This window comes from Alligator mississippiensis, chromosome 1, assembly GCF_030867095.1.
Source record: "Alligator mississippiensis isolate rAllMis1 chromosome 1, rAllMis1, whole genome shotgun sequence".
Taxonomy (NCBI): Eukaryota; Metazoa; Chordata; order Crocodylia; family Alligatoridae; genus Alligator; species Alligator mississippiensis.
Window position 1 is genome coordinate 153900098 of NC_081824.1, and position 21572 is coordinate 153921669.

The 21572-nt window shown below is 39.4% G+C and overlaps 1 protein-coding gene across 3 annotated transcripts in view; it reads right to left on the bottom strand.

The window, feature by feature from the left end:
* HEATR1 (HEAT repeat containing 1) overlaps window positions 1-21572 on the bottom strand; it is a 54057-nt gene that overhangs the window by 20326 nt on the left and 12159 nt on the right. For 2 of the 3 annotated variants that reach the window (XM_006258182.4, XM_019479747.2), the window contains 20 exons: window positions 21328-21539; window positions 19146-19279; window positions 18378-18486; window positions 17907-18017; window positions 17289-17406; window positions 16206-16313; window positions 15540-15635; window positions 14776-14864; window positions 14291-14502; window positions 13485-13606; window positions 12668-12865; window positions 11420-11603; window positions 10981-11129; window positions 6813-7005; window positions 6115-6287; window positions 5051-5215; window positions 4085-4327; window positions 1870-2001; window positions 1290-1396; window positions 185-328 (listed from right to left, as the gene is read on the bottom strand). In XM_006258182.4, the coding sequence (XP_006258244.3) occupies window positions 185-328; window positions 1290-1396; window positions 1870-2001; window positions 4085-4327; window positions 5051-5215; window positions 6115-6287; window positions 6813-7005; window positions 10981-11129; window positions 11420-11603; window positions 12668-12865; window positions 13485-13606; window positions 14291-14502; window positions 14776-14864; window positions 15540-15635; window positions 16206-16313; window positions 17289-17406; window positions 17907-18017; window positions 18378-18486; window positions 19146-19279; window positions 21328-21539 (2999 nt within the window). The remainder of the gene's footprint in view (window positions 1-184; window positions 329-1289; window positions 1397-1869; window positions 2002-4084; window positions 4328-5050; window positions 5216-6114; window positions 6288-6812; window positions 7006-10980; window positions 11130-11419; window positions 11604-12667; window positions 12866-13484; window positions 13607-14290; window positions 14503-14775; window positions 14865-15539; window positions 15636-16205; window positions 16314-17288; window positions 17407-17906; window positions 18018-18377; window positions 18487-19145; window positions 19280-21327; window positions 21540-21572) is intronic. The other variant, XM_019479746.2, reaches the window with a different exon arrangement.

The window sequence follows — 21572 nt, forward strand, 5'->3', positions numbered from 1 at the left end:
CCATTGTACAAATGAGGTTTTAGGAAACAAGCTATGCCCCTCTGAACCCTTGGTATAAGAAATAAAATTCCTAGTCCACATATGAAAAGCTAAGCATTTTATTTCACTCTCACATACTAACATTTTACACTCTGTTTCCAAGGAGAGAATGCATAAGGACTTATGTTTAATAAGGCACCATTACCTGGCTAGCAGGTTAAAAAGTGTAGGGACCAGTGCCTGAGGATGTTTGAGCTTCTTCTTGTGCTGTAGTAGTTCCAGAATGAGTGTGATCCTCTGCCAATTCATGCTCCTTGTTTCCTGAACTGATTCTCCATCTTGAGGCTTTCTAGAAAAAATTGAAAAGCAGTGAATAAGGACACACTCATGGAAAGTAAAATGAAAACACAATTTAGCACAGCATGCAATAAAAAAAAATTACATGTACAGTTCGCCAAGTTTTCACATAGCACACAAACATCTCTTTGGTATTGATCTAAGTAGAGATGATGATAAAAATGTGTGACCTTTCAAACAGAAATAGAATCTGAGTGCACACAGCAACAAAAAATAGACCCAGTTAAAAAACAAGAAAAAGGCAATGGGAGCATTCCTAAATACAACCCCATTATTCTGCAACAGGTTCCAGTGACTGACATCCCTGTCTAAGTTGAATCAGTTGACCGAATGTTGACCTGTTTGTCATTGGACAGTGATCTCATTACAAAGATTGACTGCCAGTTTATAGCTAACCAAGGATGGAGAAGCCAGTCTCTGACAAATAATCTAGTGAGCCAGGTGACTGAAAAAGGAGAAAGAGGAGCAGGAGGAACGATTAACTAAAAAGAGATTTTTTTCCCTACTGTAGTTACTGAACTTATAAATACGATTAAATCTTACCCACTAAAAAATTAATGAGACGCAAGGTTTTATCTTTTACCCTAGCTTTTTGCATATTTCTCAGACAGTTAGGGCTAAGGCTTTAACCTTAAAAACTCAGCCACGTGCACACAACTGAATACATTCATTTTCTTTACACAAACATTTAAAGTTAAAACGCACACAAAAATTTATTGTAGCCTGATGTGTGCATCAAGCTCAACATAAGAATTCAAGAGTCACATATGAAGGATTGGCTTCTTTTCTGCCAGTTAATTTTCTCAAAATAATATGGCCAGGGTATATATCCCTGTGGCCCTTGGGTTTTTTCCCCTACAAGAGTAGATGCAGTCTTATCTGTAATACTAAATATTTAGTATTCCAATACAAAAACAGACAGCCCATAGCTTCTCTATCCCTATGCTCTCTACCTCTGTTGCTGCATTTTCTGCCTTCTTGTTTGCTGAACGGTAGCCGGAACTTTGGCTTTTTCGGGAGGCTCCAATTCTACACTCATCTGCTCAGCATCAACGGAAATCTAAAATAAAAGTATAAAAAAAAGACAACTAATTACATAAGGATTGCACTAATCCAGCCACCTATCCAGGTGCCTGCCCACTTATTTGCCAAAATGAGAAATCATTTTTAAGTTATGTATTACGATAAACTGCTATATTAAAACCAAAATTACAACAAACATGGTTGGGGAAAATGCTTCTGGGTTTTCTCCAACTACTTTTTCAAACATAGTGGAATGTTCCTCCTTTCTCTGAAATTTATTGCAGTATAACAAGTGCTGTTAGGATTCACATAAATTTGATCTACATCTTTTAGAAAACTGTTAAAATGCACCTTTAACACCTGCTTATTCAATTATATTACATGGCTTTTTTATTTCTGATTACATCATGTTATGAATTGCTTAAGCAATAAAAATAATTACTGATGTAACCGGGAACCATCTTTCCATCTCTTGAACAGATTCTCAAATCCCAAGAGTCTACAACTTACCCCTTTAAAAACACTGCTAATGGTCTGGGCACAGAGTGGGTTTTTGCAGCTTACTAGTAAATCAAACAATACTTTTAGAAGCTTCTGTTGCATGTTCCCATTTTTCACTGCAGCAAAGAATGGCTTAGTAATCTATAAAAAATAAAAAAAAAAAGTATTTAAAATGCAGCCAACATGGATTTGGGTAACTTTTTTTTTTTTAATGGCAAAATGTACAATTCAAAATTTCAATCAGATTTACATACAATTTGCTATAAACACACACACTATATTTACATACATGCATGTTAAAACATACACAAGTAAACATGTAATATGTGTATACAATTAATTTCACATGCACATACACATGCACACAGAAATAATGTATATATTTTTACATACTATAAAGTATACACATTATATACTATACTATGTGTAGGATAATTAAAAAAGCATATTCATTCACGAATACTTTTAAGATACCCTACAGGCATATTAACATTTAATCTATTCTGGATTGATGCAAAACTGCTGCTCTGCTTTTATAACTGTAATATAATACGTTCTGCTGGAGGGCCGCTTAATGAACTTTGGTGAGCTGTTGAGGGTCACAAGCCTGCCCCTTGACAGGGGCCCCATCCCCTAGTTGCCATCTTGGGACTGGAAGTCCTGCCCCCTAGCCCCTGACCTTTGCCTCTAGAAATCTTTCCCCTTGCCTCCAAAAGTACTCCTTATTGGGGGGGAGGTGGTGAGGAAGGAGGGCAGAGGGGACTTGCCATTTGAACCAGAAAAAAAACAATTCATATACTAAAGGTCAAACATCTTGTGTAACATATTGTAATTTTATTACCAAAAATATTTTTGTCATGATTTGTGTTTGTGTTGTGTGTATAGAGGCGATTGCACAATAGCTCAAAAATAAAGTCTTACTCTTGTATATTGTAGTTGGGGGAGCGCATGGGTGGTGTGTTTGTGTGTGTGTGGGGGGGGAGGCGGGACATAGGGTATGGTTGTGTGGTTGTGGGGGGGCATAGGGAGGGTGGGGGCTGTGGGGATGCCCTCCACACACTGTCCCCCATAGTGCAGTGCCTGCTGGCAGCAGCAGCAGTAGCAGACAGTGGGCCTTTGGAGCATTTGTGGTCCACACAGGTGCTGCTGCCTGGTGGTGCGCAGCTCCAGCCAGAGCTGCATGTGGTGGCGAAGAGCACAGCCAGGCTGGCCTGCCTCTATCGCGCTGGGTTCCCTACAGTGCATATGCAGCCTCCAGCATTTGCGTGTCACTGGAAGAAACCCTGCATAATGGAGTCAGCTGCCTTTCCTGTTCCCTGCTGCCACGGAAGCAGGAGACAGAGCTACCCACCACTTCTGGCAGAGTCCCGGCAGCTGGCTTCATCATGCGGGGCCTACCCCAGTGGCATGCGAGTGCAGGGAGCTGCACATGTGTTGTGGGGAGCTCCACATGATAGAGGTGGACTGGCTGGGCTGCATGAACAGCGCATGCCCCCAGCAGCTGGGTGGGGGGCATGGCTGCACCAGCAGGGGCAGGAGCGCAGCAGTGAGGAGCGGGGAGCTCCTGCAGATGCTGCCGGAAATGAAGAGGAGTTGTTGGACACCGGGGAAGCTGAGTAGATCCTCCAGCAGCTGCAGCAATGCCAGCAGCAGCTGCACCCAGAAGCTCCATGCTGTTTGGTCTGGATCCTTCCATGCACGAGGGCAGGAGCAAGGCGCATGGGTCAGGTGGGGTACAGTTTGTTGGTGGGTGCCCATGAACCAGATGAAATGGCCTGGTGGGCCAGATGTGGCCCACAGGCCATATTTTGCCCGCCCCTGAACTAAGTGAACAACTGCCAAAAAAGGCTATTTCTTGCTCGCTACATCTTCTTAACATTAGGCTTTTTGTTTTACAAAGAGATTTTGAAATAGAGCTACAGCACCTACTGGTAAAAAGTAAAAAAACTGGAGCAACAGTAACATAGTGCAACCCTGAAACCTTTCTTTATTAAAAAACAAGCTAAAAGAGGAAAGAAATCCTGTTTCCCATCCAATATGCTTACTTGAATCGTCCATTTGGAAAACATTTCAAGAGACCTAAGTGGACTTTGGAAACAAACAAAGAAAAAAACCAGTTCTAAATCTAAGGCCTTGAAAGAGTCCTTTTAAATTCACTAACTATGCTGAAAAAGAAAATACATTTTTTCATAACAAATGAAAACCATCTTTCAGAACCCCCTACCTGCCCAAGTGCTGTGATCTGGAGAGTTTGAATGTCTTTGTAGAGCTCCTTTGTAGTGTGAAGACTTTTAATGAACAAATCCAGACACTGCTGATTCTTGCACAAGAGGGCAGCTGAATGTTCATTGTATTTCTCAAGGATGAGATGCAGAAGAAACACCTCATCTTTCAACACTGTCTCAGGATCTTTCAGGACTTTCTCCAGCAACCTGTCTATTGCAGGTAACAGATGGGAAAGAACCACCTGCAAATGGAAAACATTTCCATTTCAGAAGCAGGATTTCATTTTAGCACAACAGTAATCTGTAATATAATACTGCACATTACTTTTTACATAACACTTCTAGAAAAGGAAAAAGCAAAGCTTCTGCTTAAGGCAACCACAGGCACATGTGTGCTTATAGGAAGGACCATTCTTTTCTAGAAAAGAAAGACAAAGGATTTTCCCCAAGAAGATTTTGTTCTGTACTGTTAAGCAATTTTACTTCTGACTCTAGTGCAGAGTCCTGGACCCCCCCAAAATTCCATACAGAGCAAGGAAACTGTTTCAATAATCTCTGATTTAGATTTTTGCAACCTTTACCTAGCACAGGTCAAGTGTCACAGGGTGCCCTGCGTATAACATGCAGCAGTTTAGGAAGGAAGCAGGCAGCATGGTGACAGATGGTGCAGGAAGCAAAGAGCAGAGTAGCAGATCAGGCATAGAGCAGAATGGTGGATTGGGCAAGGGATCAGAATAGTGTGGGCTTAATTTGTGGCACACCCGCCAAAAAGATTGGCCCCCATTTACCTGTCATATTGTTAGAAGTATTAGCCAAAAATACGTCAGTTAGTCAAATGTAACAAAGCTATCGCAGCTAAATAATATCGCATCTTCCAATTTCTGCACATTTCAACCAACTCCCATCAGTTTACAAAACGGTCCTACCCATAAATCAAATAAAAAAGCTGAAAAGTTCATACGTACCTCACCATTAACTGCATGAAGAATTTTCATCAAACTCCTTGCAATATATGATGGACAAGTGGGGACTTGTACACAATTGAGTAGGTGTTTCAAAGCTTCTGACAATTTCTGTTGGGATTTTTGTTCACTTTGTGTCTGCAGCTCCTTAAACAGGCCTCCTAGGCTCTAGTCAGAAAAATAAGAGTTAACATATTAAAGAGTTAATAAAAATTCCAAAGAGCTGTAACAAAAGTGTAAGCGAATGCAATGCAAGACAGATCTGAACAAACAAAATTACTCATTCATTTTTAAGTCATTTAGTTAATTTTTCCCTTCCATCATAAGCAAACAATGTCTCTTACCTGATATATATCCAAATTCTTTGTACATAAATAATTAAGCAGAACAAATAGGCTTTTAGGAGTATACAAATACCGATTATCTAAGAAAGCATTAGTAAATGGCTTACTGATACTGGAAAGAACCCCCCCAAGAGAATCTGTATGTGCTTGGGATTCTCTTCCTTCACCATCATTTTCATCTGTAGGATTATCTGTGGGAAGAGGCTTTAATGTCTATTCCATTTGCCCCTTAACATACTTGTCTGTGTGGAGGAAGATATTCAGACTCTTAGGCCCTATTTTTCCAAAAAAAATAGCAACCTGTTGGGAATAATATCTGGAGGAGGACTTGTGGGATAACTCTTCTGAGGTCCACTAGGAGGAAAGGTATCTGGGAATCCCTGAGAAAACTTAACAGCAGGGCAGAACTTTATTTAGCATGACCACTGCAAACTTTCTTAAGGAAGGAAATGGCTGGCTGAGAAAACAACCGATCTTTACTCCTTCAGCAATGTCAGTTTTATTCAACAATGAACTTAGCCTTTACTCTGCAGAGATTACTAGTAATTAACTTGGAAAACATGGTTGTTTTCTGAACAAGATTTGGTAGAAGTCACAAACATTAATCTGTATTTTAATACAAAGCATATGGATAAAAAGGATAGCTTTCCAATTTCTAGAAGCTGGAGCTCAAAGCAGCACCCAACATTCCACTTCTTTATATACATATTAACATAATCTTACCTGAGTTACATATGTCGGATCAGATATGATCTCCTCGGTTTTTTGGACCAGGTGATGAAGAATGGGATGAAACAGAGACTCCTTTATTCCACTGAGGGAGCAGAGGCATTTAAGAGCAGCTCTTCGAACTTCACTTACAGGACTCCCAAGATTAATTAGCAAAGATATTACCACTAAAAAGGGGAGGAGGGGGAAGGAGTAGGGCAAAACACAATTAAAAGATGGGAATATCTCAACAGCTGCCCTAAAAGATCATTAAAGGGTTTGTTCCTTTCACTATAAACCTTGAGGGATTTCAAGTGACTTTAGCATGAACTTTGTGGATGTCTGGCTATGTGCTTTATCGTAAGGCTACTTAGACTCTTTTTAAAAATCAAAGGGTTTACATTTTGATGCTGAAGACTATGCAACACATCATTGTTGACTGAAATGTGTTTTCTGAAATACATTTCCTAAAGCACTGTATTATTTGACAACTGACAGCACGTTACTGTATACCACAACAATTATTACTGCCGTTGTGGTTTTGATTTGACATAAGCATCCTCATTAATTTCGTCTACAATATAGGGTTTCTACAGGAAACATACACTACAAGGAAAAGGGATGTCTTAATTTCTTGTTCTGGAGTATAAGTATGGGTTTTATTAATCCAGGACTAAGTCTCAGAAACCGAAATGGATGCTGTTTCCCCTTACCTGTGGAAGAAGCTGATACCAGCTGTTTCTTCTTCTGGGCTGCCAGTGATGTAAGCACTGCATGTCCTATATACAAAGCTTGAGTCTGTAACACTGCGTTCACTGTGTAGCTTAGTTGATTCGAAAGGTTGTAGTTGTAAGTCCATAAAATTGAAAGGAATCTGAACAGCTTCTCTGAGTCTTCTAAATGTACCTTTGAAATAAAAATTAAAATATTACAACGTTTTGCTTCGCTTGCCTGACTATTAAGAGCAAAAATTAAGAGCCTATATAATTTTATTCGGAGCAGCTGCAATTTTGTACCAGAATAAGTAATCCCCAGTTTTTATTCATTGTTTTGATGCACTGATTTTTAATTGTCCAATTAACACTTTTCAAAGTTGTATCTCATAGTAATGCTAACATTAATTTCATGCGTCACATGGCTTTCTTGGTCAAAATGGAAAATATACAATCAACTTCACTCCAAAATACTAGATTTTCGCATGGTTACCATAGGAATTTCTAGCAACACTCGAAGTGGTGGTGGTTGGGGGGCGGGGGCAACATTATAATGAATTCTGGAATTAGGATGGGGAGATAAGAAACAAGTCACTGAAGTTGCAAGTTATAGTAGTTTACTAAGGGTCATTTAAACCTGACTTAAAATGAGGTTAAAGTTATAGCATGGTTAGCTCTACTTATATCATTATAGATGTGGACAGATGAAACCATTACACCCATTCAGCTGATGTACACTTCTAAGTTTATAAGCCCTCCCACCCCAAAACAATATATCTTTATTAGGGCAAAATTTCGCTGAGTGTTTCGTTTTGAACCTGTTGTTTCAACACGTTTTGAGTTTGAAACAGTGAAATCGAAATGAAACAAAAAGATTCAAAACAGCTTCAAAAAGAAATGAGGGCACCTGAAATGTTTTGAAAGTTTTGAAACATTTCAAGTTTCAAGCAGCAGGGTGCCAGGAGGCAAGGGAGAGCCAGGGCTGCACTTCGAGCAGCTCTGCCAGCCCCATGGAGCTCAGCCCAGCAGCGGGAGGCGGAGCGCAGCCCTGGGTCTCCCCCGTCTCCCGCCACCGGGCTATGCTTTGAGCAGCTCCGCCAGCCCCATGGAGCTGAGCCTGGCGGCAGGAGGCGGGGGAGAGCCACTGGCTAGGGCTGAGCTCTGAGCAGCTCTGTCACTGGCTCTCCCCCACCTCCCGCCACCACGCTGAACTCCATGGGGCTAGTGGAGCTGCTCAGAGCGCAACCCAGCGGTGGGAGGCAGGGGAGAGCCAGGGCTGAGCTTTGTGGGGCTGGCGGAGCCACTCAGAGCACAACCCTGGCCAGCATCTGCCCCCCACCTCCCACCACCGGGCTGAGCTCCATGAGGGTCATGGAGCCACTTGGAGCGCAGCCTGGCAACGGGAAGTGGGGAAAGCTAGGGCTGTGCTCCGAGTGGCTCCTTCAGTCCCACGGAGCTCAGCCTGTCCTCCCAGCACTGCCAGACTCTTCCTGAGGGTGCGGGCAACCCAGATCTGCGTGTGGGATGACAGGAGGCTGCCGCTGCTGCCAGCAGCAGCACCACCAGTCTTCCTGGCGCTGGGCACTGGCCACGCCCAGGTGGCAACAGCAGCTTCCTGTCATCCCAAATGCAGATCGGGGGGGGGGGGGGGGGGGGGGTGTGCGCGCACATCCCCGGGAGAAGTCTGGCTACTATCCCTGCAATTTTCATCCGAATCAGGCATGAAATGACAAAGTTTTAGGCATTTTCATGACTTCCCCATTATAGCCTATGGGCGAAACATCGAAACAGCAGAACAGTGCTTCGAAACTAAATGAAATGAAACACTGGCCCTTCAAAATGGCAAAACAGACACTGAAACGGAGCAGTGCTGTTTCACACAGCCCTAAATTCTTTGTCTCTGTCCACAGCCCTGAATATACTGGAATACAAATGCTCTTTAAATGTTTCTCTCTCAGAGACACTACCAGAGTGAACTCTTAGATCCAGAGCTGATCTGGAGACTATAATTCACCACTTCAAGCATCTATATTGAACTAGTGCAACTCTGTGGGACTTCCCTTTGAGCCAATATGAGAACTGCTTAGTATTTAAAAATGTAGTTTCTTAATAGTTCATCACAACCAACTCAATCTAGCACGTTTGTTTTGAAGCCATGACACTATTACCTAATGACATCCCTTTTTGTTTTAAAGACCTTACTTACTACTTAGATTTGGGTTTTTTTAACACCAATGAACACAACTTCCTACGTTCTACATACTGCAAAAGCTGTGTTAACCGGCACCTTACAAGCTGCCATGCTGTTAACTGGAATGTAAGAGAAAAGTGAAACCGGAAGTGCCCACTGTGGCACTTCCTGTTTTGCAGAGCCCCCATGGCCTGCACTGCCAAGCCCCCATGGTCCAGGGGCGTAACAGGCTGCGCGGGTCCCCCCCTCCCTGTCCCTCAGGGCCCATGGGAGGGGTGGCGAAGCAGCGGGAGGGGCAGCAATACCCCAGATGCTGTGGGACAGGCGGTGACCCAAACAGGCAAAAACCTGCTCACCACCAAAAAAGATCATACACCAACTGCTAATAATTTTTTTTTCCAACTATTTAAGTTGGTCTAATAAAAGATACCAGATTTGCTCAAAGAACCTTGTCTGCCTCTGTCCTTAAACCAATATGGTTACAATCTACACCCCATTACTTTCTACAGCATTCCCTTTGAGGTCTTAAGGACTTTCTCTCTGAGAATATATCTGATAAACAAGAAAATGAGATTAGAAATTAATTGATCAAAAAGGCCATGGTGAAAATCAGTCCTAATATAAAATAATGGGGAGATAGGCTATACCACACACACACACACACACTCTACAATTGCCTGATTTCTTTTCTTTTTTTGCCTTTTGTTTAATAAAAGTGCGTCTCAGCTAGACTGCATCACACGTAACATTTCCGTAAGCCCTTCCGAAGAGACACTGAAAAGCAGTATCTCAAGCAAATCAACACTGGCCTAAGTTGCACAGGAATACTACATTCTTTGCTGGTCTTCCTCTGGTAACAAGGCGACCGTGAGGAGTTAGCACTAGAAAATACAGCTTGTTTCTATCTTTGTGGTCTAGTTTCATCTTAAAGCAAACAGAACAAGTCTACAAAAACAACAGCAGCTTCAGCTCATCTCAATCGAGTATTCTTTTCCCCTTCCTTCCTCCCTCAAAAAGTAGTTAAAATGAGTCTGCTACTATCTAAAAGACTGGCAAAACATATTATTTTGAGATTCTTTAATTGCTTTTTATTTTTAATGGTATGTATTTGCTATGGACTAAGTAGGTCAAAGTCTCTGTACCCCGCAACTCAAAGCTCAAGCGTTCCATGTTGCCCAGTGATATGGTCATATTAAAACCCGTGCATCTCTGGACCCATTTATTCAAAGTTAACAAAAGACTAATCATAATTGAGGACCCACTATGCTAAGTATTCTACAGAGCCCAGCCCCAAATACCTATTTGACAGTAAAGAATAAGAGAATCTGTCATCCATTTTAATTGTAACGTAATCAATACACCTAATATAGCCTATCAAATCTGGCTAGCGAGATATACGATTGGAAATGCATAAATACATACTCTATTAATGACTATTTTGATGCAAGTCTGTCTTGTGTTAAACATTCTCCCACTAGTTAATCATAATCTTTATAAAAATGCTGTAAATAAAATGAAATGCAGCACAAAATGGCTTATAAGAAAAATAATTAAATTACTGAAGAGGTTTGTATAATGATCTCTCTAAATCTGACTATAAATATACGCAATGGTGCTGGAAAAGGAATACTGAATTAAGTTACCTGAATTGCACTACCTAACATTATTTCTAGTCAGATAAGAATAAATTAGTAATGGGCTTCCAGAAACAAAGTTCTGTAAAACTCTTCTGGAAATACATTTTTTACTACTTAAACAGTGCTTAGAAATTCAATTAAAACTGGATCACTAGCTAAAAATATAAGGTTCCACTCCCCTTTATCTTGCATGAAGCAAAAAATATGTAACCACGATCAATCAAGAGTGTTCTCAGTTTCATCTAAATGTTATGCAGAAGTTTAAAACAAGTTGAACAATTGGAAAGATTAAATAAACTCAGAATGTTACCTGAGAATGTAAGCAGACACACACACATACCTTGAATAAGAGACTCATCAGCATTCTGAACTGAACAGAGTTGCTTCCTTCACTAGCTTTACAGACAATGAGGTTAAACAGCTCCAACAGGAGGTGTAAATAATCTCTGCTCTGTTCATTCAGATTTTCTGGATTCCACCACTTCTCTTCTATGGACATGCATGTAGCGTAGGCAAAAAAAGAAACAAATGTGTATATACATATAAAAAATCATTTCAGAAACATACCGTGCCATTAAAGAACTTAAGAAATGTGGAAGTTCCCATGCTGAGGGAAAAGAAATCTGCTATTTTAAAACTGTAACAAAACTGCATGACTAGAAATGCAAGGTGTAGATATTTGTAAAAAAAACCCTTTAAGGAAAAATGAATGAGGAGATTAGTTTGGCTGCTTTACTTCACTGAGTCTAAAAATCTTCAGTTAAAATCTTAAGGCTTACCTTTTAAAAAGGATAAAGGAGGCCTAAGGTCATTAATAAAGCTTTTCAATAGAAGCAAGAGAGTAACTGAATCTTCTGCATCCACAGCCTGACCTCTATTGAGCTTTTCTATATATTCAGTCAACAACTCTGTTGACAATATACTCCCAGGCAATGATTCAACTGTCCATTCTGGAGGAATCATCTGTGAATGAAAACATAAGTCACCCACACAAATAGTTACAAAACAACTTTACATGCTGGCAGAAGATTAGCAAAAAGGCCTGCTGCATGCAAAGAAAAAAAAGAACATTCTAATTCATAATTCTTTTATAGGAATTACAATTTTAATGTTGTAGGCTTCAGACATATGGAAGTAATCCTTGCTTAGTGAGCGCAGCACTTACTCTGAGCCTGCAGGAGGCCAAGAAGCCTACTTAACTTTAGGAACATTACACTTCTAAATTAAAGCAGTGAAAGAACAAAATAGGCTCTTCCATATGAAGCCAGGAATCCCTGTCCTGCCCTACCCAGTAAATCAGAAGGACCTTAAAACTGAGACAGATTTCTATCAAAACCTCAAAACTTAATCAGGGGATTCTCAAGCTAGACATGCACTTAAAACTACATCTAGGCTATATTTTTAGCAAATGGCTTCATTTCAAGTTGATGGTGCCCTATTAATAATAGGTCTGTTCTCTTACAAAGACATAGTTCTTCAGATTTGTTAAAAAGAATCAGATTTGACATTATCTTACTTTTCAAAAGATACAGATGTGATATACTATACAAATGAAAAGCTAATTTCCTCAATAAAATAGGATAAAAATTTATTTTTGAATGCTTATTTTGGATTGCAATTAATCACATCCTTAAGACATGGTTATGGCTCAACAACAGTCTCTCTCTTCCACAAGATGAGAGACAACTCGCGTTGTTAATTCTAATGTTCAAATTTTTCCTTTTAGAAAGACTATAGAAGAAGGACCAACACTTAAGCACTTGGAAGTTCTAGCTTATGATGAAAGAGAAAAATTCATGTTTAATTTATTATACCGCTGTAAACCACAAAGAGTTATTTATTTTCTCCAAATTTATTTTGGTGATAAAACAACACCATAATCATCTTAATACTTTTAGAAAATGTTACCAAGTGTCTTTAAGAATGTAGTAAGATTTTCTGCCTACTTCAAAGCTGCTGATTTTCCACCTATGAAAAGGCTTTTCCCCAACAAAAAAGTGCCATCTCCAAAACTGCATAACAGTTACCTTTGTAGAGCGCCCGCTTTCAAGTTTTCTGATTCTTCCCCGCAAAAGACTGAAGACTCTGAGAGCCAATGACAAAGAACTTTCCTCCATTTGTGAACTGCAGCAGCACTGGGCAAGCACGGAGGTGATTATGAGAGCAGCTACTTTCTGCTTCACATGACAGGATTCGTTTTCAGCAGCACAAATCAAATCCTCCACCTTAAAACACAAAAAGGACAGCATAAGGCACTTGATCATTGGCTCCTTTCCTTTTGTCCGCCATCTATGGCACAGAGAGTAAAACACCTTGCCCCAATATACCTTCATTATGACTTAGTACAGAATTCTGTTTCCAAAGTCAGTTCAAACCTTGTCCTCTCTTCTAACAGGAGTACTTATTAATTCTTACTGTGACAGTATTTGGTGGAATGTAAACATTTGCCCATGGATTTGTCCAGTCAAACTGGGCAGCAGAGACCTCCAAATTCATTATACATTTTTCACCTCAATTGGCAAATTGCCTCAGGGGACAAAAAGCCCCAACATGAAGTTTTGCTTTAACTAGATTAATGTGCCAATGCGTTACTCTTTCATGCATTGTATTTTCCTTATCATGACAGTCAGCAGGCAGTAATTTTTTTGACCATTATATCTGTGACTATAATTCTTATATACCATAAATATATATTTTTAGCTACTGGTTAACAGTGTAAAATATAACATGCAGCATTTGTTAAGCTGCCATGAATCTTATTCAGTCTCTTTTGCCTGTAAGGCCCCACAAATTTAGAGAGTCTGGCATATCATAAAAACAAACATATTTTAATTATGTACATACCATCTGTAACATTTTGGAAGGATCTCCTGAAGATATATTATCAGAAAACAGCAGGATCATTTTCTGAGTGGCCACACCAACCAACTCTGCAGGCTCACTGGATTTAATTATTTTTTCAAAAGCTATTTCCACAAAACAGAGAAGGTAGATATGCAAGTTACACATGAAAATGCTGACAGCTTGACCTTATTTAGAAGTATTTTTGCACACTAGGCAATTAATTTCCTTATCACTAACATTCTAGGATTTTCCGTACTCAGCTTTCAAACAATTGATGTTCTCCACATACATTGCTTCTGGACCTTCCTCCCTCATCCCCACTTCCCTTTGCATCAGAAGAGTTAACTCCTTGAATATAGAGCAGGATCCCACTGCAACATGCCCCCTACTTTTTTTTTTCTGTTTTGCCTGTTGTTGACAGTTCTCTTTACACTTCAGTTTAGTTCACCTGGAATTCTGCCACACTACAGAGTGGGGGCCATGGCCTTAAAATAGCAAATCAAGTCCTATATAAAAAATCCCTAAGGCAGTTACCATTACAATTAACCATAAAAAATATCACTTCACATATTGCACAGGTGCTACAGTATCACTTCAAGTCATGCTCTAAATCAAAGATAAAAGTAACATGAGAGTTTTGTCTGACTGGCTAATCCACTTCTCAAGGGTTTTATTCATGGTGGAAGGGTAATAGCCTGTTACAAATAGTGAAGTGCTCTGCTGACTTTATGATCATAAAGTTCTAACGTAGTAGTTTTTCTTTTCCCTCTGTCTATTTATTAAGCCAGCTGATTTTAGTATCTTACCTTCTGACCAGCCTCTGAACAATGGATGAAGGGAGCAGAGGCCAGATTCTGATAGACAAACTGCCATTCTCCAGTCTGTTGATTTTGAATTATTATTAGTGATCACCATAAATGGTAACAATTTTACTGCTACTTGATTTAACAGCTTCTCTCTCTCATTCAGAATTTCTTCTTTGATTAAAATGTTTATTGCTCCTTCCAGAACTGTGTACCTACAACAGAAAAAACAAGGCTGAAGTGCATCACTGATTTTGTGAGCAAGAATATTTCTCTATAATGCCAGCAACTTTGTAATACGAAATCAGAAAGCAAATGAAATCTGTGAAAAATGAACACTTTCAAATACTACCCAAGATTCATCAAGTTGTTATAACAAAAGAGATCTGAACTTCAGCTATGACAAGACCCTGAACCAACTTTCACCCCTAATAATTTTAAAGTCTTGGGGGGCAGGGGGGAGAGGCAGAAGGGAAATACATGCATACCACTTCTCATCCTTTGAAAGATCAGCTCTTTGAAAAAGGCCCAACAGACTTGAAACAGTTACTTCCGAATTGATCTGCCCCTTAAAAATCTACAAGCAAAATTGAGAAAGAGAAAGTAAATGATAATTTGCAAATTGTCTTGTATTTCATAAAGTTATAAACAACAGAAAATGTCAGCACTAATGACTGAGTGCATTTATCTGATACTATTTTTATTCCTCAAAATTAATATGTATTCTAAGAGCATGCTCCAGTTTGCCAAATCTGTGAAAGGCATATAGTTTGAAATATAGCAAAATCTTTGGAAATTTTGTTGAATTTACAACAAGAGGAATGCTTTATAATGAAGTAAGCATTCTTTTACCTCTGGGTAGTATTCACTACATGAAAATAATTTAAAAGCATAGTCTACTGTTTAATCATTCATATTTTTATGTACACCTTTTTGCAATCAATGGTAGATCACTGGTCAAAATGAACAGCACTGGAAGGCACAATCTTCCTGTAATATCATCAGAGGCAAGCACTCATTTCAGACTGCTTCTGAAAATAAAGAAAGATCTAAAATGTTGTGCTGCTGGGTTTTTGCTTGTAGCTATGTTGGCCTAAGGACACAGGCAGGCAAAATTCTTTGAATAGAGGTGATATCTTTTATTAGACAAACTGAGTAGTCAGGAAAAAGTTCTTAGCAAGCTTTTGAGCACAATCATCCTTCTTCAGGTGACATAAAATTTTGTGCAACCTTTCAAGAGACACAGATTTACCTCCAGGGCACTGAGAGCAGACACAACAACCTCCAAGTTGTCATCCATAAGTCGAGCAAGAATGGCTTCTTCTATGAAGGACTTATCAAATCCCTCCTGAAGAAAAACAGGGGAAAGGGATTAAGAAAAATAATTTTCTTTAAAAAAATATGAACTCCAATAAAGGAAAAGGGTTTATATCACACAGAAGAAAATTCTGTAAGGGAGAAGCTAATTGGTAATATCAGAGGAAGAATCTGTTTACCCAGACTTCACTACAGGAATTTCATAGACAAGAATAAAATCCATACTGAACCAGATAAACCAACATTTAAAACAATAATGACATTACCTGGCCAAAAATTGAATTAGACTCTAGGTAATAAATCTTAAGTATTATAGGATAACCTCATTAAAAATGTCTTTAGGACCAGGAAAGAAGTTCAAGGATGGGTTTAACCCTACATTAGGGTTAAATCAAATTGCTGTCTCATTAAAAAACAAAACAAAAATATTCTGACTCTTGGGATTGTTAAGAGTTGGGGTTTGTAGTAAGCAGGTTTCTAATGAGGTTGTAATGTATTACTGTGATGTTTGTATCATTTTATTTAAAACTTTTGACAAATGATCTTCTGCAGACATCAGATGTTGAGTAAATTCTTGATGAGAGGAATTCAGGGTACCAACCTTTGATATTTCAATAATCTCCTTCAAATGCCGAATAGCCAAAACCCTGACAGCAGGCTGTGGATGATTCAGGCTAAGCAGCAGGGAGGTATCTGAATCAGCTAGAAACTGAAATGTACAAGTTACAATTACTCAGTATATGTTAAATGAATAAAGCACATACAACAAACCTATGGAAAAAAAACTAGCTACCATTTGGTCCCAGAAGGAAACTGTATTTCTGATGGTAAAGCATCAAATTCAGAACAAGGAAATGCAACTGACTATATATGAACTTATAATATATTTCTAATAATAGTCCATCAAATTCTGCCAAGGTGAAGGAAACACCAAATGTTTTACTGCCTTAGGAAAACAGTGTCCTTACCTAAGGATTCTGAGACAGTTCCAGTGACGTAATACACCACTGACAAAACACAGATAGCTACAGTTAAAAAGGCAACCTGAATGTCAGCCCAAATGCCTATACCTTATCTCCAGAACATTGAGGACTAGAGCAGTCACAGGTCATAACTCTGCATTCCATGTTTTCATCAGTTTGCCACCCAGACAAAGAATCTATGCCCTTTATGTACAGTTATGTATATTTTTAAATTGGCTCAGAATGTTTGAAATGTTTTTAATAACACATCATCTTTTTCTTTTACATGCTTGATTCAGAAGGGAGAAAGAAATAGCAAGAAAAGTAGCTGCAAAACTTAGGATTAACCCCCCCTCCAACATGAAACTGAAGTTTTCTTGACCAAAGACTGGGATGATTGACAGCTGCTCTGTGATTCTGGAGTCATGAAAATCCTCCTGATTTTAAGAGCAGGTTAGACGTACACTTGTCTAGGGTGGTTTAGAAATAGGTGAATCTGCTTTGAACAAAGGGTTGGACTAGACGTCTTATTGAAGTTCCTGTTCCAGCCCTACTTTTCCATGATCCTGTAACAAAGTTTTGCCCAAACACAACATGGCATCTAAAGCACAATTAAAAAAGAAAAAAAAGCCCCCAAATTAAATAAGAACAGACATATTCTTGCAATACTGACTTTAAGGCAGCAACCTCAGAGATAAATTAGGCCACAAATCTGTATCTACCTCATATTTACCACCGCTCAGCGAGAGAGAGATGAATTGGTGAAAAAGATCTTGCTTGGTCTGATCTGTAACATCTTTCAGATGCTCCTCCAACACCATGTCTAGGGCTTTAGGATACCTGCCAACAGCCAAGAGAAAGACATTCTGTACAGAAATGTTATGCACCAAGCACAAGAGGAACACGTGCAACACGAGAGACTGAAAGCACTCTTGTCTGAGCAAGTTTTTATAAAAAGCTCTGCGTGTACACCCAATAGTGTTTTGATGTGACAGATCAAAAACAGTGTAATTAAGGAATGGAAAGGGTCAGTTTATTTAACTGGAAGGGTTAAAGAGGCTGACTGCTGAAGCACTCATGTACTACATAAGCTCAGACAGGTTAGGGTAATTAATTAGTTAAAGACATAGCTTTAATTAAATTTACAGTAAAATATCAATTTAGACTAGCACAGTGTTATACATTATTATTTGTTCTACTTAAGGGAGTATACTGCCACTATCAGGATGAAAGGGCTCTTGGTATATGCTATATGAACACACACTCTTCTGAATGAATAGGTGACAGAGGATATCTTCACACTGCAGGTAGAGCACAGGGAGGTCAAAAAAGTAACTTACTTTCTTTCAAAAAGCCTGATTAGAGGAAGCAGCTTTTTGCTGAGTACTTCCATCTTGGTGGGTTCAGATGCATTCTCCGTACTGTAGGAAATAAACTCTTCAAGAAATTTACTGAAAATGACAAACAAAAGGAAAAAAACATACCTTTACAGGGCATCACAGTGATCAATGCCACTCATCTGGACAAACAACAGTCTGTCTGATTTACACAATTTTTTTAAGTACGGATTTCTCCACATTTTCATCCCCAAAGCATGAGCAAGGCCCAATCCTGCAAACATCTATATGCGTGTTTAACTTGGCCAGGTGAACATTCTCAATGAACACTCAAGTGTTCTGACATCAGAATAAATGTGTAACCCATGAATACAAAAGGTTATAAAAGATATCTGTTAACAAGATTATGTTTTTACAAATTCACTGTTCTATTATCTGAAATGATTCTGTGAAAAATAAGCGTAACTAACTCACCAGGCCACTAGGCGATCTACTTCTTTTTCCAGTGGAATACCTGTAAGTATCGCTTCCAGATGTGTTGCATATATCTGACTATACGACTCTTCAGATTCTTCATCCCCTTCTTAAGAAGAGAGGTATGATTATCAAAGAAAAATTAACTCTAAGTTGACTAAGCCAACAAAACCCTAAAGACTAACAGCAAAATCTAGCCACTTGAGCACATAACTTGGGAGACAGGAATGCATTCCCAACTCTGATGCTAACTTGCTGAGCATCTCTGGTCAAGTAACGTAACTATTCAGGATCTTATTTTCCAAATCTGTAAAACAGGATCATCAGTGCTTATAAATCTCGTAGTTTTTAATAAAAACAACATCCATTATGAGCTGGTGAGTACCATTTCTGTGTGTCTGGATAAAAATTATGGGACGTGTTACATCTATTGTATCAAACAATATTATCTGTACAGATTCAAGTCAATAACTTCCTAAAATTATGTTGAATCAAACAGAAATTTAATCTATCAAAAAGGGAACCCTCTTCCTGCAATTGAAACCTCATATAGATATCTGGTGGCCTAGCACAAGAACAGTCTTCTGTAGCATTTGGGAAAGCAGAGCACAAATCAAACATAAAAAAAAGAGTATATGCAGTTGCTTACTGTTTTCAGCAGTTTAGCATGAGCAGTGACTGAAAATGATTTACCTAGATATTTAGGAAAGTTACCATAACAGTTTGCACATGAAAATTAAACAAAACATTAATTGTGTATCAACCTACCATCACTGTAGTGGACAACGGAGCTAACTAATTGTGGCAGCAGGTAACGCAGAAGTGGAGTGATGTCATAGGCTTCTGAAATGCCACGCAACAAGGTAACCAGGTCCTGAAGGTTACACAAGTAATTAAATGGCCTGCACAGGAGACAGAAGAGTGAATGTGGATTTAGGTCACAGTTTGACAGTCACCTTCAAGTGTCTGACACAGTATGACAGGTATGACAGAAAACCTTCAAATGTCCAATATGTGTTGTCAAGTGACACCGCATCACTGAACATAAATTTAAAGAGTTCTAGGGTTATACGTCGCAGTTTTCTGAGGTTTGCTGGTACATTTCAGATTCTGCAAAGGTAGGAAGTATTTACTTTAATTCTGCTTCTGCTTTAGGACAGAAAATTTCCTTTTTTTTTTTTTTTTTAATAACAGAAAATCATGGCAGTGAAGGGTGCAGAACTGAGGAGTACTTGTGTGCAAGGAGAGTTCTCCCTGGGAAAACTTCACTGCCATTAAGACTAGCTTCCTTCACTGTCCTAGCCCAAGGAGGCCTTGAAGATGCACAGGGAGAGAAAATGTAGTGGGAAGCACACCATACCATCTAGATGCAGCAACCAGGATACTACTTACACTAACTCCTTGAAAGTGGAATAATAGAAAGGTGTGCCTCACAAACTTTTACAGCACAGGGGGATCATAGAGAAATGAAGTGGCTTTTAGTCTTAATGGAATGTGCTCACATAAAAGAAAATACCCATACAGTAATATGTAGTTCTGAAACTATAGCTTCTTGCAGGCTGGATGACCCAACTTCAGGTGGTGGAGTGAGCATTAAGCCTTATAAACCTTCTGGGTGCTGGCAGCTGCAGGAATCAGTACTGCTGCAATTTGCCTGGCCAGCACAGACAGTAGCGTCTTCAACTGGAACCTTGACTGAAAAATTTAGTGGTTGTATTAACCTCCTGGGTGTTGGCCCCATTGATACAGTGGTTTTGGCAACCAGGGGAGTAAACACCACTGCTACTCACCCTGCCATCAAATTTCCAACCCTGTGAGCTGGACCAAGAGGTGGGTCTCCCAAACCACAAGAAGCCCATGGGCTGGACATCTGACAACCCTGTTCTAAGCCACTCTGAAGGCAGAGGATCTGAGCCTGATCTACGCTTTTAAAAGTTTTGCAGATATAGCTATGTCAAGTCAGGGCATGATCTGTTGACTTCTCCTTCCCAACCTATCAACAGAACTACGTTGGTAAAACTTCTAGTGCAGGTGCTAGGAGATATCAGCAAAGATCCCTCTTCTCATATAGTTTATTCCTTTTGGAGAAACTATCTATCTCAGCAATTCAATACATAAACACAGAGGATAAGCTGTGCCTCTACTTACAGGAGCTGACAGTATAACTCTATCATTACAACTACACTGGCAACCCCTTTTAAGTGTAGACAAAGCCTCAAAGTGTATCGCTCACTCCTAGAAAACAGTAGTTCCCACAGAGATGGACTATCTATAAGCAAAACTATTGGAGCTTTTCAAGTGCAATAACTTTTGGAGTATTTCTAAACTGGTCTTTGGTCCTGTTCACTAGCTGATCCCACGGACAATCTAAGCAATAAATTTCACAAAAGTGTCACAGCTTTCCATTTCTCCTCATGCTGCGCCACAGAAGCTACAAGAATGCAATGTTACAAACAGCTCAATTTGGGTGTGGGGATGTATCTTGGAACCCGCTAACCCAATGACACCAAACCTGCATTAAGTCCTCTACCCTACCTCTTCTTGAAAATATACCTACTTTCAAGATACTCTCCCTAAAACTTACAGGTTTCAAAGCAATCTGTATATTGAAAGCAGCCTTTACGGGACAGCTGTATCTGAGAAACCCCTTGAGCAAATTATCACAAATGCTACCCCAAATCTGAGGAGTTGCAACAATTTTAAAAACAATTAAATTACACTAATAGCTAAAATCCACTAGATATGGATTTTATAGTTCTTTCAAGTATCAGCTCTTAAATAGTGTGGCAGTCTCAGACATAACTACTGTGGTGCTACTCCCACAGAACAGTATCAGCATCCCTTTAAAATTGGAATCTAAAATAGGATCAAGTTATTTTACTCGAGATGCGTGTTCTCAGCTATTAAGAGTTATGGGGTATACTTTTCTAGTCATTTCAGGCATGCTTACTTTTTCCCAAGATTGTCTCCCTTTTGGCTCTGTAGAAGAACAATCAGGCAGGCTAGTCCTTCCTTGGCCAGGGAAGGCATTTTGGTCAAAGACTTGCTGATCTGTAAAGTCAAGGCGCTCACTAAAGATGTCTCCATGGTCACTTTCACTGCCAGCTGGCAGATGATCATGTACGTTGCAGCCCTGTAATCCTCTAGACAGGATTTCAAACCCTACAAAAGGAAGAAAGAATTCAAAGGTGTCAA